The following is a 23530-nucleotide window of genomic DNA, read 5'->3' as shown; positions in this document are numbered from 1 at the left end:
AGATTAATTTGAGAGGAAAAGTGCCCAGAAAAGACAGATTCATCTTAATGTTTATTTGAGTTCAACCTCAAGTTGGAGACCCCTCCTAGGGCTCCGAATGAACCCGGTTTCTCTTATACAAACACATACACAGATCAAGGTGTGTTTGTCTTTCCTATACCCAAACTCTAGGTTTTTCGGGACAGGTATCCCCCCCTCCTCCCTAAAAAACAGCTCGGATTTGAGGGCGGGTCTCCAAACTTGAGTGTGTATCTGTGAATATGTGTGTGTTGATAACCTGCACGCTTCTCTCGCTGTGAATCAGTCTGTCTCTGGTAGTCGAGCAGGTCATTAGGACTCACGCCGCATTACAGTATGACGTTGCCGGGGTTTGTGATGCTGCTATGCATCCTGGGAGCTCAAGCCACCGTGGATCTGAGAAATGCTGCTGCTATGGGTAAGAAAATAGCATCATTAACAGATCCATCAGTGTCATTCATTTATCACTGGATGCTGACAGTGCCGACGGGATTAATGTTTTACGGTTAAATGCTGTAATGGAGAGCAAACTTCATCCCAAAAAAAAAAAAAATCTAAACATTCTTAAATCAAGATGCATTGACTTGAGAAGCAAAATGACTGAAGATGTTAAGTCTCACACTCTTGTGAGTGTAAGCCTAGAATAATAAAAGAAATATCTGCCAGAGGGGTCCGAAAAATAAACTTACACTCTAAAAAATTTAACCCAACTTCAAATACGGACAAACCCAAACGTTGGGTTAAAAATGTAATTTAAAAATGTAACCCAATGGCTGGGTTTGTCCGTATTTGACCCAACGTTGGGTTGAAACAACCCAGCATTTTTTAGAGTGTACAGTAATTCAAAGGGAAAGCAAGATTATTTTTCTTACATCATTGATATTCTGACTTGTTTTAAGCACAGTTTTACAGAAAACAAGACTTAACATCTTCAGTCATTTTGCTTCTCAAGTAAATGCATCTTGATTTAAGAATGTTTAGATATTTATACTGGAAAGCCAGAAAAAAAAAAGAAAAAAAACTTTTTTTTTTGCAGTGAGTTTATATATCCGCTAACTAATCAGTCAGTTTAGCTGGTTCAATTAGTTAATTAATTCAATTAATGACCTGTGTGCTGAATAACCTGATAACCAGACAAAATAGCTCAAAAATACAGGTCAATCAGCATTGGCTTTTTTGCTGAACCAGGTAGTTTTGCTGGTTTAAGCCGGTTAAGAAGCGTGGACACAAGCATTATCACATCTGTGGAAAGACTGAGGTGCAAAAAATGTATTTAAATTCATTATATTCGCCTATATGTTTTGTTTTACACAACAGTTTGGATGGTAGAGTTCAATGCTTAGCAAATGTGTGACCTTTAAAGAGCATGTACTGTGAAGCCTTCATTTCAAAGTCTGTGTAGAATCACATTATCTCCTCCAGTGCTTTTCTGTGCTTTAAAGCTGCGCCTCGTATTTAATTATTAGTTTAATTTTCGCAGGTCTAGGTGTTAAAAACTGAGAGAGATGCTTCAATCAAGTAGGTAATTAGGGTTATGTTTCCAGTGGTTGTTCACAACTTGTATGTCCTCAAGGAAAATGTGTTTTTAAGGTTTTAAATGTCTACATTTGTACACAAAGAGGCCTTGTACCGCGCACGCGTGTGTGTGTGTGTAAATCTGCGTGTGTGTGCATACCTGAGGCTGAATGTATAATCAATGGGAGTTATTATGAGAACGGCCAACACTGTACATTTATTGAGCTACACGCAGACTGTCTGGTTTTCACTCTCACTTTCTTTCCCTCACGCCAGTTTGTACACTGCTGTTCAGAAGTGTGTGTGTGTGTGTGTGTGTTTAAAAAAAATAAAGAAATTAATACTTTAATTCAGCAAGGAGGCATTCAATTGATCAAAAGTGACAGAAAAGACATTTATAAAGTAAAGATTTCTATTTCAAATAAATGTTGTTCTTTTGAACTTTCTATTTCTCAAGGAATCCTGTAAAAATGAATCACGGATTCCACTAAAATACCAAGCAGCACAACTTTTCTCAACATTGATAATAATCTGAAATGTTTCTTGAGCATCAAATCATCATATTAGAATGATTTCTGAAGTATCATGTGACACTGAAGACTGAGTAAATTAGAGTAAATGTAGGACACAGTATTTTCTAAAGAATGATGAGAAGTCAAGAGTCCTGAAAATGTGAAATGAAAGTAATTTGAGGAAGATGAAAACAGATGGTACTATGGTTTTAATGATTACCTTCTATTACATTTTACTCAATACTTACTTCATGGTTAAAAAAATTTGCTTGTGTTGAAGTCAGTGGTGTTGAAATGTCCTATAAACTACTTCTCTTCTAAATAAATAATAGGCCTTGCAGGAGAGTTCAATCACTCACATGATTTATAGTCCCCCTGTGGTGAAAATCAAGTTTTTAATGTTGGTTATGTGTCTATGTGGTGTTTTTAATATGCTTTAAGACAAAGCATGTGTAAATTCATAAGTCGACACCATTGCTGAGTATTTTCTCCTTAAAACTGCAATGAACCAAAGACAGTCTCAAAAACACGCTTTGAAATCGCTGGTGTTTCTGACGTCACAAACTACCTTGTAACCAATCAGATCAACGTGTGATCGTCAACGAGTGGATCTCTGAGCTGGAGCGAGTGAGTGGAGGCGGGTTTCATTTGCATATTCATAGAACCACGTATACTAAATGAGGCAAGGGTGTCGAGTTACATTCGAGCTATTTTAAGGCATGAAGACATTTTTTTTTTAATATGTCATTTTGGTGATCAAAGGTGAGTTTAAAGGGATAAAATGATCGACTGCAGGGTGACTTTAATATTTAGACTGTATGATTCAATTGGGTTGTAACCAGTGAGGTTACAGGGAATATTATCTCCACATCACATGCATGCATCATGTTAATGTCAACTGATTCTCTCTCAGTGTTTAATGATCAAGAATGCAGTAAATAAGTGTGTGTAATCTGTTCGGAGAGTTTCTCTGTTGTTCGTGAATAAACCTTCATTTCATCAGGAGGTGAACAGGTGATCACTAATGTTCACAGCTAAGGAAAGATTTTAGCATACTGAACACTTCGGAAGTGTTAAGAAGACAGTTATAGGCCTAGTGTATTCTTAGACGGGACGCCGTCCCCACAGGTTAGACCTTTTATATCTTCTAAAAATACCTCAAGTCAGACCACTTTGAAAAACTTCTACCACAGTACATTCACCATCTTAATAAGACACTCTTAGAAGGAAAAGTTGTACCTAAAGTGTTCTGTCAGGTGCTTCATATATAGAACATTTTAGGGGTTCCCATCATGTGGTCATTATGGATTTAGATTTGATTAATTAATTAATTTAGTTTTAATTAATTTGACGAAATGTTATGAATTAAACAGCTCATAAACATACTTGATCACTAGAAAAAAAGAAAACCTGTTAAAAATGAAGATATTATGCAATCATTTAAGACATTTCTCCTTATATAGAACATTTCAAATCGAGTCAAGAACCCTATAGGGTTATTATATATAGAAAACCATTGAGCCTTTTTTTTTGCCATCATCAATAAATAGCAAAATGTCATAGTGACCGCAAGTAAATAATTAGTGTCTGGGGTCTAAACATATTCGATCGATCTCACATATTTACATCCTCTCTCTGTCCTCTCACTCTTTCCAGCTGCAGGCTTGTGTAACACCAAGCCCACTGATGTAGTGTTCATCATCGACAGCTCTCGAAGTGTCCGGCCCTCTGAGTTCGAGCAGGTCAAGGTCTTCCTGACCAAAGTGATCGACGGTTTGAACGTCGGAGCTGATGCTACTCGCGTGGGTGTCGTTAACTACGCCAGTCGGGTGAAGAACGAAATCTCTCTGAAGTCCCACAAAACCAAGGGTGCGCTTGTCAAGGCCGTGTCCAAGATCGAGCCACTGTCCACCGGGACCATGACAGGCCTCGCCATCCAGTTCGCCATTAACGTGGCCTTCAGCGAAGCCGAGGGAGCGCGCAAATCCCCCGACATCAGCAAGGTCAGAGTCATACACTCTTATAAATATTGGGATATATGGTTTGACATCAATGGAACCTTTCAAATGCACAAAAGGTACTTTATGTTTGAAAAAAGGTTCTTTTAAAAGAAAAAAAAGTTCACTATTCCCTATATTAGTCCACTAATATAGTCCGCCTGAATGAGTGAATGACAACGAGTTCGGACACTGAAGGGCTGCTGCTTTTGCATAGTTATGTGGTTGCTGTTTATTAATCATTTGAAACATAGGCTAGCAAACTGGCAGCTTGATTAGTAATGAAAAGATTTATCTTGAACTCTGTCATGGAAACTAAACCTTGATTAAACGATTTAAAAATCAAGTAAAAAGGAATTTATACCAGTATGATATTACGCTGTACCCTCATTGGACCAGCGCTTTTTGAAAATGGATGTATGGATGATTCAGCTGCGGCGCCATTCTGACGAGTAATTCATTCGGCACGACTCTAGCAGTGCATTATGGGTATTCTCTAGCCGTTTAGCGTACGCTTGTTATTGCGGTGCATTGTGGGATTGAATGAGTGCACTCGAAAACGTCCACTATGGTTTCGGACACCACTACAAACGACTGTCCCCTCAAATAGTGCCCTGTTAAGGGGAAAGGGGCGATTTCGAACACAGCCTAGGACTTTTGGTGCACACCTGTGTTCGATTTAAGTCAGAGTTTGGTTCGTAAATGATATGAACACTGTCTTCCGAACTCGTTTGCGCACCTGCGAACAGCACCCAAATCCGTTTGCTGCTGATATGAATGTAATCGTACTAAATCATGGAAGTGAAATGCTACGGATGACGTAGAGATTTGATAAAACTGTGTGTTTGTGTGTGTTCTCACTCACTTTCCTGACTAGCGTGACTGACGCAGTGCAAGCAGAGAGAATGTATATCTCGCCTTCAACAGAAATGGACTCTCACGTTCTTTAGAACATTTGCAATTCGTTCGCGGCAGACGGACACAAGTGCCGCTACGTGCTGATGCGTTGGAAACAAAACCAAAAGTGAAAAAAAAAAATGTCTGAAAAGAAAACAGGAATCACAAACAATATGTTCTCCATGGTCCATTCAGGTACATAATAAAAAGTATGAACTATCGATCAAATTTTGGTAAGATATGTCAACATTTGAACCACTTATTTTTCCCCACGTATCGTTAGGCCTAGTTGAGGAAGTTAAAAACCCAATACTTACATTTTTAACGTGTAATCTGGCTTTTTCTCAGAATAAAAATCCACTCTGGGATAGGCTCGGCTGTAAAATCCGTATTTGAAGGGGCTGTTGAACTGGAACAGCCTTCGTCGCGCCACTGTGACGCATTCGGTCTTCAAAAGCAGCCTTCGAAGGATGCAGCCTCTGAATTGGGACACAGCTAATGTGAAGGGGGAAGCAATTGAACTTTGGTTCGGACCAAGAGTGTTGTAATCTCATAAAACCCCCATATTGGCATCATTAACAGCATTAAACCTCGTTGGCAACATGCATCTTGCGTTACGTAATCCGCAATGGATGAATTAGGCCCAGACGAACATCTGAATCTACTAGAATATCTCCAGTTTTAGATCATTTTATTAAAAAATGTCCTTAATAAACATTTGCAGGTGGCAATTATTGTGACTGACGGCAGACCGCAGGACAACATCCGTGACATTGCAGTAAAGGCGCGTGAGGCCGGCATTGAGATATTTGCCATCGGAGTGGGCCGTGTGGAAATGACCACGCTCAGGCAAATGGCCAGCGAGCCTCTGGATGATCACGTGGACTACGTGGAGAGCTACAGCCTCATTGAGAAGCTCACCAAGAAGTTCCAGGAGGCCTTCTGTGGTAAGTGAGAGGACGAGGGGAAAGGAATAAAGGTCTGGAGACTGTCCTCACCATGGCCCAGCGATAGTAAAGGTGTATATACGAGGGCATGATATCATTAATCTCACTCCAGACGTAGATCTCCACCGTGTGCTTGATGCTCCACTGCGCTCGGTTCTCCGGGGCGAGGAAGTAAAAGCATGTGTATTCATCACTGATGTGATCGTAGTCGCTGCAGTGCAGTGGTTCTCAGCTTGGTGATACACTGGAAAAAAGATTTTCTTACTCAGTATTTGTCTTGTTTTCCAGTACAAATATCTACACTGTTTACTTGAGAGGCAAGATGACATAAGAAATGAGGGGCCAGATTTACTAAACAGGGCAAATTAGCGTAAGGCCGCAATCCCATAAAAGCACTGATGGGAGTCGAAAGCTCTGCGGATGATCTATTGACCATGTGCTAATTAAAGGACAAGGACGCAGCAGCTCATTTACATAATGACCAACACAATCATTTACATAATGACCAACACAATCATTTACATAATGACCAACACAAACTACCAAGCGCAAAATGGAATAAGACATGCTTTTTTGGGCGTTAATTAATGCTGAAAATACCAGTAAACTGACTACAGCAAACCTTAGGTAATGTTGCGGGATTTATTTAAATACTCTCGTCCCATAAATGTTGCGTCTGAAAGGGAAACTCCTACAAATGCATATGCAATTAGATCAGCTGCAAAAATAACTGTTCATTTTTTTTTCTGCATGTCTTTAGTAAATTACACCAAAAGAGGGTTTTGCCCTAAGTCTTGTTTACTGAAAAACTGAACAAAATGAAGTGACAAAACAAAAGTCAGTGAAGTAGGGTAAAAGGTTGTTGTTTTTTTCCCACTGGCAGTTATTTTTTTCTTATTTTAGGCATAAGTTCTTAATTTTGATCACATTTTCAGAAAACAAGACTTAACATCTCAAGTCATTTTGCTTCTCAGGTAAATGTATCTTGATTAAAGAATTTTTGGATTTTTGTAATGGAAAACAAGACATCATTTTTTGCTCATCAATTGTCATCATTTACACAATTTCGAAATTTAAAAGGTTGAGAACCAGTGCGGTAGAACTTTCTGCTGTCCTGAAGTGCCTGAGTCTCTGACATATTTCATATTTCTGTGTGTTTTAAAGATTTGCTGTTCGTTTCGAGCGCAGCGGATTGTTAAAACGCATTGATTTTCTTGAGTTCCCACTTTCACATAGAGTAATTCTCTCCTCGCTAACCCTTCCTTCCCCCACCCGGTGTGTGTGTGTGTGTTACATTCATGGTAGCGGTTGTGTCGGACCTATGCGCGACAGGCGATCATGACTGTGAGCACATTTGCATCAGCACACCCGGATCTTTCAAGTGCGCCTGCAGAGAGGGTCACACACTCGCGGGCGACGGCCGAACATGCAGCGGTGAGTATGTGTGAATGCTGGGTAAGAGTCAAACACATGAGCAAAAGACTCCATATACATGTGCAGATTTGGGTGTATATAAAAACCCCTGCTTTAAAGATGAATCAGAATCGTATTGGCCAAGAGACATTTACTAACCAACACTAAATGGACAAAATCATGCGACTAAATGGCCCATTTATAATTTGAGTTCAGTTACCACAATGGTTTTAGGCTTGTAAATGTGACCCTCAAATATGGCAACATCCTTGTCCTATAAAATATAACACTTCTATATATTTTCATAAATTATTATTATTCATAAGTTATTATAAAACAAGACACTGGGGTAAAAATCTTCGTATCCTGGTGCTCTTTGGATGAGAGATAGTTAAACTTAAGAAAGGCCAAGGCACTCGAGAATTAATCAAATGTAAAAAGCCTTTAAATAAATTTTAATTTAATTATTTAAAAAATGTTCTTAATCCTCAAGATCCATTTATTATGTGTGAGAAAATAAATTATAAAAGATTATTATAAAAAAAAAAGTATCCAAAAATATATAATTGTCACTATACTGAATTCTTTGGCAAGTTTTTGGAAATATTATCTGGAAAATATATAAAATATACCCACTAGTAATGTTAGATGTATAAACATGTTATGTTTTAAGATTATGTCCATGTCGCAAGGAAGATTTTTACGGAAATATTAGGGATGCACAATATATCGGCCACCATATCGATATCGGCCGATATATGTTCATTTTTAATGTTATTGTTATCAGCCCGATAAGAAAATTTGGACGATGTATTAAAGCCGTTTTTAATGCATTATTTCCTTCAGCTGAGACACTTCAGATGTGCACTGTTCAACATGATGGTTTTGAAATATGATTGAAATCACTTCAAAAAGGAAAACACAGTTAAGTGCAACGTGCAGAATTAATGCAAAGTGTAATATGCCACGACCTGTCATATAAGCAACATAAAATTATAATGAGAACATTATAATTGTGTGCTTGGGACATGGCTTTTAATGGTGAAATGTTTGTTTCAGGCTCTAAAAAATTATATAAAAAATTTGGATTTAGATTTAACGGCCAATATATCGGCTATCAGCTTTCAAGTATAAAGAATTATCGGTTATCGGTATCGGACAACATGTTCATAACGGTGCATCCCTAGAAAATATATGCAGATACATTTTTTAATTTTTACTGTTGAAATCTAGGGCCATTAATCCCATGCCATTAATTCTCTATAGAAAAGAGAAACTAAAAATTAATCAGTAATAATAATAAATCTTATAATAAATTTTTTTTTTCTTCTTTTTTTTCGGCCCCCTGTTTAGTTTGGAAACCCCTTTCAACAAACACTTTATCTCTCTTATCTCAGCTTGCAGTAACGCAGCCACAGACGTGGTCTTCTTGATCGACGGGTCCAAGAGTGTGAGACCAGAGAACTTCGAGCTGGTCAAGAAATGGATCAACCTGATCATCGACAAACTGGACGTGTCAGAAACCAACACTCATGTGGGACTGGTGCAGTATTCCAGCTCGGTGAAGCAGGAGTTTCCTCTGGGACGCTACAACAACAAAAAGGCCCTCAAAGAAGCTGTGAAAAAGATGGGTTATATGGAGAGGGGAACCATGACTGGCCAGGCCATCAATTTCCTGGTGGACAGCAGCTTCACTCCTAACCAGGGCGCCAGACCTGGAGTGGCAAAGGTCGGCATTGTCTTCACTGATGGCAGGTCGCAAGACTACATTGGAGACGCCGCCAGGAAGGCCAAGGAGAGCGGTCAGGGGAAACAAATGCACACACAGAAATGCAATGCAAAGTGCAATGTGTATGAGTGTTTTAACAGTGCACCGTGTGCGTGTTTAGGCTTTGAAATGTTTGCTGTGGGCGTTGGCAATGCTGTCGAGGACGAGCTGAGAGAGATCGCCTCTGCTCCTGTCGCCGACCATTACTTCTACACGGCTGACTTCAAAACCATGAACCAAATTGCCAAGAATCTGCAAATCAATGATTGTCAACGTAAGTAAAACCACAAAAAAAATAAGCATTGAAACTAGCATTTCATCAATTGATTTTATTTTTTTTGCTGTGCTATTACTTACAGCGGAAGATCCCTGTGAATGTAATTCCCTCGTCAAGTTCCAGAAAAAGGTGGAGGAGACACTACAGGCATTAACAAAGAAATATATCCTTTCCTAAACAAAGTGTTTCTGCCATGCTGAAAATACACACTACACAAATTCCTATTACGCTCAATATTCAATATTGATGTACATAATGCAACTGAATTAGCTGAATGTGTCATCTTTTTACGTAAGATGTGCCTTTTTAAGAGGGTTTTGAGATGAAACACATTTGGACTCGCTGTATGGTAATTAAAATCAAAAGAAATTAGGGATGCATGATATAGTGGTTAATGGCAAATATTGGATATTTATATTGGGTTTATAGGATATATTTACAGGCCGATGTTGAACATTTAATTGTGCATGCTCATTTTCAGCTATTTGTACTTTTCTTTGTCCTCATATAATCTCAAAACAATAATTCTTTAATATCTATAAAAAAAATTTAAATATATATATATATAAAATATATTTGTAAACTATAAAAATAATACAAAATAAAATATATTTAGCAAATATATTTTAATTGTTTAGACAAAATATTATATAATTGAATATATTGTATTAAAAATGTAATATATAAAATAATAAGTTCTGTATATGAATATAAAACAAGTATATACAAATATAGTAAATAAAATATCAGTCATTTACTGATTATCAGCCATAACATGAAAATCTTTTTCGGCTTTGACCAGAATTTTGTTATTGTTGCATCTCTAAAAGAAATGTTATAGCCATAAATGCATAAAGCATCAGAAATGTTTAGCGCAGGTTAGGATGGTATTATTGCATCATTTCCTTGACAAAAGCATCACTGGACGCTGTGACGAAAAGGATCGCTGCCCTGGAGAACAAGATAGTTTGAGAAGGAGCCAACCTCTAATTCTTACACTAACATCCCTTTCTTTTCTTGTAAAAAAAAAAAAGTCTCCTGTGACCTCTGACCCTGATGCTTAAGATCCACTCCATTTCTTTTCTGCCTCTTTGCCTTCATCACTATATTGTCCATGGGGATGGAGCACTGAATAAAAGCGAAAGGTGTCAGTTTTCAAACAACCATCTCCCCCTTCAACAAAACCCTGTAAGCTTGACTAAAAAAAAAATCTGAGAAGATCTTCACGTACAACATGGACAATAAAGTCTTCCCTGTGGGGAGGTGGTGTGTCTATTAAATCATACTGTCTTTCTTCATTCCTCTTTCTCAAACACATTCTTTCAGATTCTGCCCCGAAAGTATTATTTTATAAGGAATATATATGTAATGGTAATTTAATATAAGTTTTGACTTGAAATGTGTGAATGCTTGATTATTTTCTCAGATAAAACACTCCATGAAGCACACACATACACAGACACAACACACACACACACACACACACACACACACACACGTAACTCAAGGGCAAACATTCACTGACCCTGCAAGTGCTAAACATGCTGCTTGTGATGATTCAATAAAATCCTATTTTGTGTCTGTGTTTTTGTTTGTTGTGTCCTTGTTTTGTGTGTGTGTGTGTCGAACAGATGCGTAGGCTTCATTACTTCAATACAAGGTTACATAAGAGAAAATGTTCTGTGTAATTATTAGGAGCCCCGGGTACAGAGGGATGTAAAGTGCAAGGGTATAGCAGCTGTAGTCATGTAACATCCGTGGTAATGAAAGGTTGTAGATGAAATTAATGAGGCGTTCTCTCTCTAACTACAGAGCCGTCATTAATTATCTGATTTTACTTCAGAAGCCAATTTTAAATGTTGGATATACAACAAAGTATTTAATGAATGTGTAGTATGAATGTAATCGCCATGCTGTCATTGTCATGTGACCTACCAGCGTCATTTGCATGACTGCCATTCATAAACCCCCATGGCCTCACGGGATGGTAGTGTCCATCATATGTCTTAGTGGAAGTAACAAGTCATCCGTGTACTTTTTGCCTACTCTTTTATGAATACAGTGAATTCAAACATACTCTTTTCACATTTTGTTTTTCGCCTGCTATGCGATTTCAGTCCAGTCCAGAAAAAAAAGTTAAATATGCACGGATGAACTGTGGGCCATTGCGTAAACGTAGCCGCTATGGTAAGACTGTGGCCTAAAAGGGATAGTTCCCCCAAAAATGAAAATCTTGTCATCACACACCCTCAAGTTGTTCCAAACCTGTATGAGTTTCTTTCTTCTGTTGAAAACAAAAGAAGATATTTTAAAGAATCTTGGTAGTAGCCAATGACTTGTAAGGTATTTGTTTCCTACTATGTAAGTCAATGGGTGCCGTCAACTGTCTGATTACCAACATTCTTTAAAATATCTTCTTTTGTTTTCAACAGAAGAAAGAAACTCATACAGGTTTGGATCAACTTGAGGGTGAGTAAATGATAACAGAATGTTCATTTTTGGGTGAACTATCCCTTTAAGAACTAGTTTGACCAACTAGCAGTTACCCAAGGGCTAGGCCTAATCATTGTTCTTTTTCTAATTAGACCAATCTATTTATGTTAAAAGTTAGGAGCAGTATTGATGAAAAAATTTAGATGACTAACTTTTAAAACTAGTCTAAGCAGTTTATGCAACCGTCCACATTAAGATCATTAGGAGGATGCGTGAATTTTAATTTCAAGGTGACTTTAAGCTGACATGGAAAGCTTATCCATGGTTTGTTGCTTGTCCAAGATGGTCTACGAGCTCGGACCAGTTTATTATTTTAACTCTCGGTTTCACAGACAAAGTTTAAGGCTAGTCCCACACTAAAATGCATGTTTGAGCTGTTTTAACTTACAGTAACTTGCACTGACATATCTCAAAATATGTCAATGCCATTGTTTCGCCTCAAGATGAACATCAGTAAAGTTTTATCTAAGGCACACTTATAAAAGCTACTTAAATGACCTAATTGACCTAAGGCCTAATCCTGGCTTAATCTAAGAAGCCCTTTCTGTGAAACCTAAAGCTACCTGTCAAATAAATGCTTATTTACAGTAGACCAGCAGGGGCCAGTTGCATAAGCATAGCCATCATGTTAAGACTGTCTTAAGTAGCCTACTAGTAAGACCGACCGACCAGTATTACTTTTTAATATCAAATTAGACCAAACTGCGTTATAGGCATCTTTACACAGCCGAGTTAAGGCTGCTCTAAAGCGGCTCTGTGTCTGCTCAGAATTCTGTGTAAATGCACATTTTGTGATTTTATGCCGCTTCAGATGTTGTTTCTGTGCAGCTTTTTCTGTATGAAGATGCCTTATGTCACTGACTTAAAACAGTTATGAACAAAGAAAGAAAAAAAGATGACTAACTTTTAAGAAACTTAGCAGTTTATGCAACCTGATCTAAGTTAACCTGCTAATGAGATAATAAAAAAGAAAAAAAGAACACAGCTCTTTCTCAAATGGATTTGGGAAACATATCCATACATCCCCTTTCAGTTAATCAATACTGAACTCACGACTCTTACAGTGTTATACTTTAACCGAACCCTACCCAGTTACAGCTGGAGCCCGGAGCTCGGATCTCCGTTACCGGCGGGTTGCGTCATGTTGCGCCGGAGAGGTGATGCAAGAGTCCGGCGCTGTTTGTTCACGTACGCCACGCCTCCTCCCGGTGCTGTTTCCTGCTTTCCACAACAGGCATAATGAAGTCATAGAGCACAAACCCTGCAAGACTCTTTTTCATCAATATTCTGTTCAACCTGTGACTTATGAACACCTATATTCGTCCGATGAAGGTGAGCTCATTTAGCCGGTCTGACCGAGTCACTCTTAATATGTCTGTGTCGGCGTCTAGTGTCTTGCTTTATACGGCACACTTATAAAGTTTCTAGTCGATGCTTTGACTAAAAGGTCCATTTAGCGATGTCAGTTTCGTGAAACAATTGTTTGTTTGAGTGAAACTGTTAAACCGGTCGAATTATTTATTTATGAATCGGACTGAATCGGTTTCGTGTCAACGACTCACTGAGTCACTGAACCTAGAACCGTTTCCTTTGGACATGACAGTTTGGGGGTGTGTACCGTTTGACTGATGAGGCGAAAAGAAAGCTTAATATATATATATATTTTTTTTTGATAAAACTTATGTGAAATATGTTTAAGACTTGATTGGATGACAGTTTAGTCAATAAGGAACCGAGTTGATTTTAATAAACCGCACGATGACGCAAAGAACCACTGAATCGTTTTAAATGTTCTTATTGAAATTAATAGTTCGAATGAATCGATTTGTGCAAATGACTCGCACCCATTTAGTCGTTAGTAAGCTGTTTTTATCATACTGGGCTGCGTTTCACAAAAGCATCGTAAGCCTAATTGTTTTACGATCAACTTAAGTTTACGATGCTTTTGGGAAACGCAGCCTAGGAATGATAGCTTGGTACCAGTTGTATGATAATGCAAAAATATCTGTCTGATAAAAGGCGGCTTAATATTTTCCCTAAACGTTTTAAATAGACATCAGAGAGCCTTATATTTATTGCATCTCTATTGTCTCTCTTTCTTTTTCTCAGGAGGAATCAGACGCACCCCAGGCGTTGCCCTTGGGTCCCAGTGCCTTTATCCCAGTTGAAGAGGTGCATGTTGTTGTTGTTTTTAACATCCTTGTTTTTGAGTTTATGGTATTTGTCTTTACCTCCAACAAATTCTGATCTCTTTTTTTAGATCTGGGTTTTCCAAACTGGGGTTTATGAGGGAATTGTAAGGATTTATTAGGTTTATGAAAAGCTAATAATTAATTTAATAAAAAATTAGAATCAAAATAACAATAAAAACAAAAACAAAATAATATATATATAACTCCTGATTGCACAGATTCCTTTTGAAATGCCTGTATTTCGCACGTGAAATATCTCTGAGCAACAGTACATGTGACCGCCCCTTTAGATGATAGATATAGTATTGTTGTCAGTGTTTACGGATCACTGAATATCTGTATGTGTCAGATTCTGGAGGAAGGGGCCGCACAGGAAGTGATGTCAGAGGCTCCGTTGTCAGAGGGACGCGCCGATCATTTCATCATGACGATGGGACTACATCCCACCTACTTGACCTGTTTCCTGCGCACCCAGCATGCTTTGCTCCAACTGGATGGTCCACTGCCTTTGTCATGGAGACATTTCATAATCATCTTGGTGAGGGAGGAGGTTTATATTTTTGTTTGATGTCTTTTTAAAAGTTAGATTGCAAGTTTTAAATAGGGATGCACGATATATCGGCCACCATATTGGTATCGGCCGATATATGTTAAATTTTTTTATGTTATCGTTATCGGCCCGATAAGAATATTTGACCGATATATATTAAAGCCGATAAATAAAGGATTACTTCCTTAAGCTGAGACACTTCAGATGTGCACTCACTGTTCACCATGATGGTTTTGAACTGCTTGAAATATGATTGGGATCATATTTTGGAGAAAAAAAAAAGGAAAATTACTGTTATGTGCTATCATATTGGCTACATAAGATTATAATGAGAATATTATAATTGTGTGCTTGGGACATGGCTTTTAATGGTAAAAGTTTTGTTTTTGTAATCAGGCTCTCAAAAATTAAATTAAAATTTGGATTTAGATTTATCGGGCAATATATCGGTTATCGGCTTTCAAATGTAAAGAATTATGATTGTTATAATAATGTGAATTATTAGAAAAAGAGTGCACACCCAAGGCGGGAATGTGTGGAGTGGGTGTTACATTTCGAGTATGCATTATTTTTCAATAATTCAATGGCCTGGAGTCAATTATTCCGGTTACCACACACACCTCAAAACATTGAGAGGATGTATTTCAAGACATTTGTCAGGTTTTTAATCCTTAAAACACTGATTTGTTACGCATCTAATCCCAAGCCTCTGTTGCTAATTCTAAAATGTAATGCTAGTAACGTAGGCTTGAGCCATTGATAGCAGACTAATGCAGTTATTAATGCAGTTATTAGAGATAGAGGGAGATTAAAGGAGAACTCCGGTCAATTTTAACATTGAGCTCATTTTTTTGTACATTTGGAGTGCTGTCAATACAGAGAACAACGACAAAAATCGGTGTTGCCTACACCGAGTTATTCTATTTTTAAAATTTGCACCCTATTGACTTCAATGGGGCAAGTAGTAAGCCTGCTTTTTAGCCTCTTAACATCCTTTAAGTGTCATTACAAGTGCACAGAAAATGTGAGTGATTCCTTCCGAGTGAACACGGGTGGATCTGACTGCAGTAGATGTTAGAGATATTAATAAAAATGAAGTTAATTCAGCCAGCGCTCATACCTTTGTTTACATCCTGTTTTCGGTGGAAGGCCATAGTAATCGATTGTCGAGTTCACGCGCATAGGTTTAGTACCTATGATCAACGCGCGTGAACTCGACAATCGTTTACTATGGCCTTCCACCGAAAACAGGATGTAAACAAAGGTATGAGCGCTGGCTGAATTAACTTCATTTTTATTAATATCTCTAACATCTACTGCAGTCAGATCCACCCGTGTTCACTCGGAAGGAATCACTCACATTTTCTGTGCACTTGTAATGACACTTAAAGGATGTTAAGAGGCTAAAAAGCAGGCTTACTACTTGCCCCATTGAAGTCAATAGGGTGCAAATTTTAAAAATAGAATAACTCGGTGTAGGCAACACCGATTTTTGTCGTTGTTCTCTGTATTGACAGCACTCCAAATGTACAAAAAAATGAGCTCAATGTTAAAATTGACCGGAGTTCTCCTTTAAGTGTGTGTGAATTACCTGAGTCTGTGCGGCAGCAGCGTCTCTACTAATAGCAAACTGTAAGTCTATCTGCTCCAAGAACTGGCTGTTATTACATCGCTAGTGAGAAATGTCTCATAGCTTATATGTTGATTTAGTGATAAAATCGCCAGAGCAGCGCTGACAACACGTTTCTGTGCGAGTGTGTGTCCGTACTGTGTGTGTGTGTGTGTGTGTGCGTTTGAGCTGTAGAGAGTAGGTGCTTTTGTGTACATAATAAAACGTAGTTTTGTCGCAAAAAACATGGAAATAATTTGCCGTTTTTTATCCTAGTGTTTACTATATTTATTTGCTTGGTCAGTGTCATTGTGGGTTTGGTTCTGTTGTTGTTGTTGTAGGCTGTAAGGACTTGTGAAATAACTGAAATCATTTGGCGAAGTGATATGAAACTGTAATGCGGTCAAAACCTGCCTGGAACTACTTTAGCTGTGCGTTTCCCCGAAAATAACTGCACACCGTAGAACATTTGTCAGCCAATCAGATTCAAGCATTCAACAGCCCCGTAGTATAAGTGTTTATAATATACTCAACAGTAATTGTCTTTGCAGGCGTCTGCACGTCACCAGTGCTCGTATTTAGTTCAGCACCACAGTTCTGCTTTTCTGCTGGCTGGTGGAGATGAGTCCTGGCTTAGAGGACTTGACTTTGCACCACCTAAAATACAGCACCTGCAGACTCTCAACAAACTGCTGGCACACAGACCCTGGATCATCACGCAGGAACACATACAGGTAAAACGCACAGATCATCAGGGTTGGGGAAGCTACTTTGAGGAGGAAATTGGGAGAAGAACCTTATTGTACCTTATTGGGAGAAGAACCTTATTGTACCTTACTGGGAGAAGAACCTTATTGTACCTTATTGTTAATGTAATTCCTAGTTAATCAATACAAAGTTCTGTTATGAAACTCTAGATGGCGGAGGCTAATGGGTCCTTAAAGAGGTGGTTGATTATGATTTCACTTTTCTAACTTTAGTTAGTGTGTAATGTTGCTGTTTGAGCATAAACAACATCTGCAAAGTTACAACGCTCAAAGTTCAAAGTAAAGGGAGATATTTTCTTTTAAAGAAATAGCTTTTTAAGGACTACAACAAACGGCTGGTAGGGACCACACAAGCTTCCTCTTGGGTTAGTGGGAGGGTTATCATCACAAACCCTAAAATTGACATAAACCCCGCCTACATAAAAATTTACATTTATAGATTATCAAGACAGAATATGCTAATCAATGACTAGAAGATAACTACACATCAGCTTCATAAATTCATCAACTAACTATTCAGAAATGTTGTCTACATGTTGTCACTTCTTCTTGAGTCTCTCCATCTTTCTGACTATATGTTTTTTTAAATCAGTGCATGTCTGTGTGAGTGCAAGCTGTTGTAGCTCCGCCCCCTGTGCCGGGAGCAGCAGCTCATTTGCATTTAAAGGGACAGACACAAAAGTGCGTTTACTTTAACTTTAACATGCTATATAAAAATATCTGTGGGGTATTTTGAGCTAAAACTTCACATACACACTCTGGGGACATCAGAGATTTATATTACATCTTGTGAAAAGGGCATTATACCACCCCTTTAAAGGGTTAGTTAACCCCAAAATTAAAATTCTGTCATTAATTACGTTCCAAATCTGTAAGACTTTCAGTTCATCTTAAGAATACATATAAAGATTTTTTTGATGAAATCTGAGAGCTTTCTGTCCCTCCATTGACAGCTACGCAACTTGCCGCTTTAAAATGTTCATAAAGAGATTGTACAAATAATGCATATGAATTGAGCGGTTTGTTTAGTACAAATTTTCTGAAGAGACTCGGTCGCTTTATATGATAAACAGATTTAATTTAGTCTTATAAAGTATAAAACTGAGACATGGACGTGTACAGCACAATGTAGTCGACTCATTTTGGCACAAAAGGAATCTCATGGTAGTAAATGAGTAAAAGCTACTACAGTTTAGCAGCACAGCTATAGTTGCAGCATTTACAATAACGATCATTTATTTAGTGAGAAAATGTTAAATTATTTTATTTTTCTTCAAATATTATTGTACACCTTCATTTTAGTGAATTCATTCACAGACACTTTGCCAAATAATTTTCTCAGATAAATACCGTAATCAAGTTTAGTCTTTTGTTCTTCCCTCATATTTAAAATACTTAAAACATATAAAATATGATCCTCATATTTTCTAACTTGTAGGGTCATTAAAAGCAAACATGCCCTCCGGACGTAACTTTTTGGCCGCTGTTGTAGTCACTGTTTTTAAGAAACCTCTTGTATATTGACAGGAGTTGGTTTGTCCTGGTGCTGAGGCTCGATGGTCTCTGGCAGAACTGATTCAGGCGGTTGTTCTGATGAGCCATGCCCACTCTCTGGCCTCGTTTGTGTGGGGTTGTGGGATTCTCCCCGAGCCTGAGCCGTCAGGAGATCCGTCGCTCCAGCCGTGTTCGCCCACAGAGTCCTGTTGTTCTGCCCGAGACAAGGCCAGAAACCAGCAAGAGGTATTGAAATCATGACTGCTTTATCAAGATAAGATTTAGTTTGTTAGTTTTTTCAGGTAAATCTCTTTCATGTGTGTGTGTTTATGTGTCTGTGTGCAGTGGTCCGAGGCTGTGAACGAGGTTAAGCTTTTGATGGAGAAGATGATGAAGGTTCGGCAGCAAGGTGAAGAGTTTACTCAGGAGGAGATGGTTACTCGCTTTGAAAGAGAAAGGACAGAGAGTTTGCTGGAACCTGCTGATGGTAGGAACACACACACACACACACACATAGAAATAATTCAACACACTTCTACTGGGTCAAAATAGTCCTCTGTTGTAGCTTATGCACATGATGAAGTTGAATAATTACAGTACATCCCATAAATATAACTTTCTTAAGCAATTTTATAACATTCAAATTAGTGCATTTTTCCTCCTAGATGAACATGCTTTATTATGGATGTGACACACAGAAGCACAAGTTTGCAACATGTTTTTCTTCACTCTCTGATCTGTGTTTTACAGTTCAGCGCTCCGTTATTCCTGATTGTGTCTCGCAGTTCGTTGTGGATGCAGATTTTACTTACCAGGATTTTAGTCCTAGAGGAGTGCAGGCCCCTCCAACCATGAGAGCTCAGGTTCAGTGCTATATATATATATATATTTCTCACACACAGTCTCAAAGATTTACTTTTTTGCTGAAATATATAATGTGAATTAGAACTAGTGTTATTTTAGTATTATTTATATAATATTATAGTATTTAATTTTTTAATTAGCTTTTATTTTTATGTTTTCTTGGTTTAAATTTTGTAGTTTTGCTATGTGCTTTTCCCTTTTTATTAGTCTTTGTTTGTTTTAAAATATTTCTATTTAGCTTTAATTTATTTTTGTTTCAGTTTAAGGTTTATATTTTCAGTTTCATTTTAGTTTAAGTTTTAGTAATTTAGTCACGCGCTTTTACCTTTTTTGTTTGTTTTGAAAATATAACCCTAAAACTGAATAAAAGAAAAAAAGCTAAATAATAGATACATTTTAGTTTAAGTTTTAATAATTTTGTTGTGTTACTTTTTGTTTGGTTTTTAAAATATTTCTATAATTTAGCTTTAATTTATTATTTGAGTTTTAGTTTATATTTTCAGTTTCATTTTAGTTTAAGTTTTAGTAATTTTATGTGGTTTTGCCTTTATTATTCTGTTTGTTCATTTATTTTTTCATTTTAATTCAAATTTTTCATTTTAATTCAAATTTCGTTTCATTTTAATTAAAATTTCGTTTCATTTTAGTTCATTTTGTATGTGCTTTTGACTTTTTTTATAACTTTTTGTTTGTTTTTAGAATGGGTTTGGGTTAGTTTTAGTAATTTAGCGTAAGCTTGTTTATTTCAATTACTCGTTTAAGATTTCATTTCTCAATTTAATAGTTTTCGATTTAGTTAGCAATAACAACACTGGCTGCATGATGTTGATCTATGTATATGATTTTGCGCTCGCAGGACTATTCGTGGGAAGATCACGGCTTCTCTCTTATGAACAGGCTGTATGGGGAGATGGCTCAGCTTCTGGATGAGAAATTCCAGGTGGTGTGCGCGCTCACGTATCACACCATGGCCATGCACTCGCACGTGGACACTTCTACGCTGCGGAAAGCCATCTGGAATTATATCCAATGCATTTACGGCATCAGGTCAGTCATGCGCGCATCATAGCCATGAAACGACCTAATTAACATTCAGCCTGTATGGGATAAAAGTGAGTCAGGGTTACGTTTATATAAGAAGAAAAAATAGTCCTTATCGTAAGGACTGCACATTATCAGGGAAACGGTAGCCATAAAATGCAATCATTTTGGTTGTTAAATTTGTTCTAATGTGAATGTCAATGTTTGCATACACAGGTATGATGACTATAATTATGGGGAGGTCAACCAGTTGTTGGAACGCAGTTTAAAAGTGTATGTGAAGACAGTGGCTTGTCACCCGGAGAAAACCACACCAAGAATGTACTTCTCCTTTTGGAGGCAGTTCCGTCACTCAGAAAAGGTACAAGATGTGTGAGACTTCTTGTTGATGGTGGTGTCAAGTGTGTTCATTAAGTTTCGTTTGCATTTTGGTGTGATGTGCTAGTGGCCTCTAGTGGTTCTCTTCAGGATTCGACTTTTCCTGATGGTTGTGTCAGACTGAAAGCTCCTTTTAAAAATAAAATCAGATATCCACAAAGTTCGTATTGCGGCTGGTGACTTGCTTAGTTAATCTTGTAACAGTACAATTAGTCTCAGTATGAGTTTCACAACAATAATAGTCTCTTTTTTTTTTCTCCTGAACTTCACAAATGGGTTTATCAGTTGAGGGTAGTACGAATGCATGTATGTTACTTGTTATGTGTAATTTGTGTTGATCTCTTTATGCAGGTCCATGTGAACCTGTTACTGATGGAGGCGCGACTGCAGGCAGCTTTACTTTATTCTCTCCGAGCAATTACACGCTACATGACCTAACGCTTTTCCAAAGAGCATTAAAACAGAATCGTGATGATCTGCATACACGATTAAGCTCTGATTATAATATGTGTTCACACAAATTGCACACAATCACACTTTAAAGCACAAAGGCTCAAGAGCTATTTTGTTTCATTTTCTCTTGTCTTATTTTTGGCTTCTATTGATCATCTGCAACTGGATCATGATTGAATTTAGGAGGCAGATCATTTTGCACACGTCCTATGATGAGCAAATTGCCTCATTGTGGTCTTTTTCTTATACTGTGAATGTGTCTTTGCCCTGCTGCAGTATTCTCTTCATTGTGTTTTGTGTATGTGTGTGTTTTGATGAATGTGTATGTAAGTTTGACACTAAGAACGACCCGTTTCTCTCTCAGATTGAGAGCTGATTTATAGTGGGCAAAACTGGATGAAAAGAAAAACTTGGGTGTTATTTGTGCATTTTTATGTATAATAAAATATTTTACTATGACATTCCTGTTTTGATTCGTGTGCTTGTATACGATGTGCATGAATTGCTTACACATGCTCTTTTGCTATATTTCACATGAGTTTTTAAGCAGTAGATGCATGATAAATGAAGAGCCTATAAATATGCTTGATAAAGTGTTGTCTAACACAAAATTAACATCAAAAATAGTTTACTTTAACATTTTGGGGAATTTTAATTGTATACACTGTTTTTTATTCAACCCCGGTTTCCCAGCCTAAAATGCATGTTTGAGTAGTGTTAACTGAAAGCATATCTTTAAAACATATCAGTGCCATTGTTTTGTCTAAAAATTCTGTCATTTTCTTGCCCTCAAGTTGTTCCAAACCTGTATTATTTTGTAAGATGTTTTGGTAACACTTTATATTAATGGTCCGTCATTAATAAGTAACTATGCAGGAAGTAATGAAGGACTTAAGAGTAGTTCTACATTAACACCTCAGCTACAACTATTAACTAATATGGAAACAATATTAACTAATCAGTAAGTAATATAGAATTTAGGACTAAGATAGTTCCTTATTAGGTAATCAATAGTTACTTAATGAGATTGGCATCATTAAGAACTAATTATGACAACTTATAAAGAATTACTAATTAATTACTAATCACAACATTATCATGTCTGACAGTAGCAATTATCTTTTTTTACCTTCAACGTGGTCATAAAATTAATCACTACTTACTCAAGTGTTACCTAGTCACTCTTCAAGGACTACTTGTGATCTGGACCATTATTTTGAAATTAAGTGAAAAATATGTTTTTCACTTTAAAATAATGGTCCAGATCACTAGTAGTTCCTGCATAGGGGTAACACTTGAGTAAGTAGTGATGAATTTTATGACTATTTTCATAGTAAAAATGATGAATGATTACGTCTCAGACAGACGATAATGTTCTTTATAATGTGTCAGTTAATGAAGCTAATCTTAAGTAATTATTGATTACCTAATATTCGTATATTATATACCTAATTACATTTTTATATTACTTACTGATTAGTTAAGCTTGTTTCTTTATTAGTTAATAGTAGTAGCTGAAGTGTTAATGTAGAACTGCTCGTTAGTCCTTCATTACTTCCTGCATAGTTACTAATGACGGACCATTATTATAAAGTGTTACCGATATTTTTAAGTGTTTATTTTGTGTTCAGCAGAGGAAAGAAAGTCATACAGGTTAACTTAAGGGTGAGAAAATTATGACAGAATTTTAACACCTAATGTCATATGCTAAAGCCACGAGCTAGACAGAACTGCACTACCACGAAACAGACACTAGCCGTCGGTAACGGACAAGAAACGTTTTCCGGTTGCAATTTAGGAGCATCCAACAAACGCTGGTGACTGACAGTACTGTTTACAACACAACTACGATGTCTGGATGTTTTATCGCATTAATAGGTCTACTGCAGTCAATTACCAACTACTTTTTTTCTCTCTCAGAACATGACAACTAAAACTAGTAACGTAAGCTCCACAAAATGTCACCGGCGGTTGTCGATGCGAGACACGTGATAACACTTTACCGCCACCCTGTATAGGTGTTAAAGCCTCAGCAGTGTGAGAAGCATAAAGCAAACAAAACATAACTCTCAAGCACAACTTTGATAAAGATGTAAAGGACCTTTATATTTTTTTTCTTTTTTTTTTCTTGATAAACTATTTTATTCTTCTAGCGAAACTTTTCTTACACAAATGTAAATTCCAGGGTGATAAGCCCTACTTTTTCATAGTTTGTAAGGAACTTAAATCGTACCTGGACACTCTCCTTACACATCCAGCAACTCTAAAGCCCTTAAAACTAAATCTCACTGTGTCATTTGTATGATATTTTCATACATATTTTGTAATTTGTAATTGTACTCTAA

General features: G+C 37.3%; 2 protein-coding genes across 3 annotated transcripts; both read left to right on the top strand.

Moving 5' to 3' along the window:
• Positions 1-255: 255 nt before the first annotated feature.
• On the top strand, positions 256-10557 carry matn1 (matrilin 1). Of its 2 annotated transcripts, XM_084423992.1 has the most exons (8): positions 256-436; positions 3702-4048; positions 5664-5886; positions 7192-7320; positions 8697-9101; positions 9189-9341; positions 9427-9507; positions 10267-10557. In XM_084423992.1, exons 1-8 carry the CDS (start codon positions 355-357, stop codon positions 10314-10316), a joined length of 1470 nt encoding a protein of 489 aa, XP_084280118.1. In that variant the 5' UTR covers positions 256-354; the 3' UTR covers positions 10317-10557. The 2 variants fall into 2 exon arrangements, with proteins under 2 accessions (XP_084280118.1, XP_084280119.1); XM_084423993.1 differs by lacking the exon at positions 7192-7320 and having other exon boundaries at positions 266-436.
• Positions 10558-12937: 2380 nt separating this feature from the next.
• sesn2 (sestrin 2) lies at positions 12938-21646 on the top strand. Its single transcript, XM_084423994.1, has 10 exons — positions 12938-13169; positions 13947-14009; positions 14379-14567; positions 16740-16922; positions 18483-18695; positions 18795-18936; positions 19200-19312; positions 20170-20360; positions 20571-20715; positions 21084-21646. The coding sequence occupies exons 1-10, from the start codon at positions 13143-13145 to the stop codon at positions 21168-21170; spliced, it is 1353 nt and encodes a 450-aa protein (XP_084280120.1). The 5' UTR covers positions 12938-13142; the 3' UTR covers positions 21171-21646.
• The last annotated feature ends 1884 nt before the right edge of the window (positions 21647-23530 follow it).

This window comes from Rutilus rutilus (genome assembly GCF_951802725.1).
Source record: "Rutilus rutilus genome assembly, chromosome: 11".
Lineage (NCBI taxonomy): Eukaryota > Metazoa > Chordata > Actinopteri > Cypriniformes > Leuciscidae > Rutilus > Rutilus rutilus.
This window is presented reverse-complemented; position numbering and strand designations above follow the sequence as displayed.

Bases quoted from the DNA above. Each gene is read 5' to 3' on its own strand.
- sesn2 (XM_084423994.1), top strand. From the start codon at position 13,143: ATGAACACCTATATTCGTCCGATGAAG. The intron at 18,696-18,794 runs GTATTGAAATCA...GTCTGTGTGCAG, and splicing joins AGGCCAGAAACCAGCAAGAG to TGGTCCGAGGCTGTGAACGA. The intron at 20,361-20,570 runs GTCAGTCATGCG...TTGCATACACAG, and splicing joins CAATGCATTTACGGCATCAG to GTATGATGACTATAATTATG.
- matn1 (XM_084423992.1), top strand. From the start codon at position 355: ATGACGTTGCCGGGGTTTGTGATGCTGCTATGCATCCTGGGAGCTCAA. The intron at 9,102-9,188 runs GTCAGGGGAAAC...GTGCGTGTTTAG, and splicing joins CAGGAAGGCCAAGGAGAGCG to GCTTTGAAATGTTTGCTGTG. The intron at 9,508-10,266 runs ATATCCTTTCCT...CAAAAGCATCAC, and splicing joins ACAGGCATTAACAAAGAAAT to TGGACGCTGTGACGAAAAGG.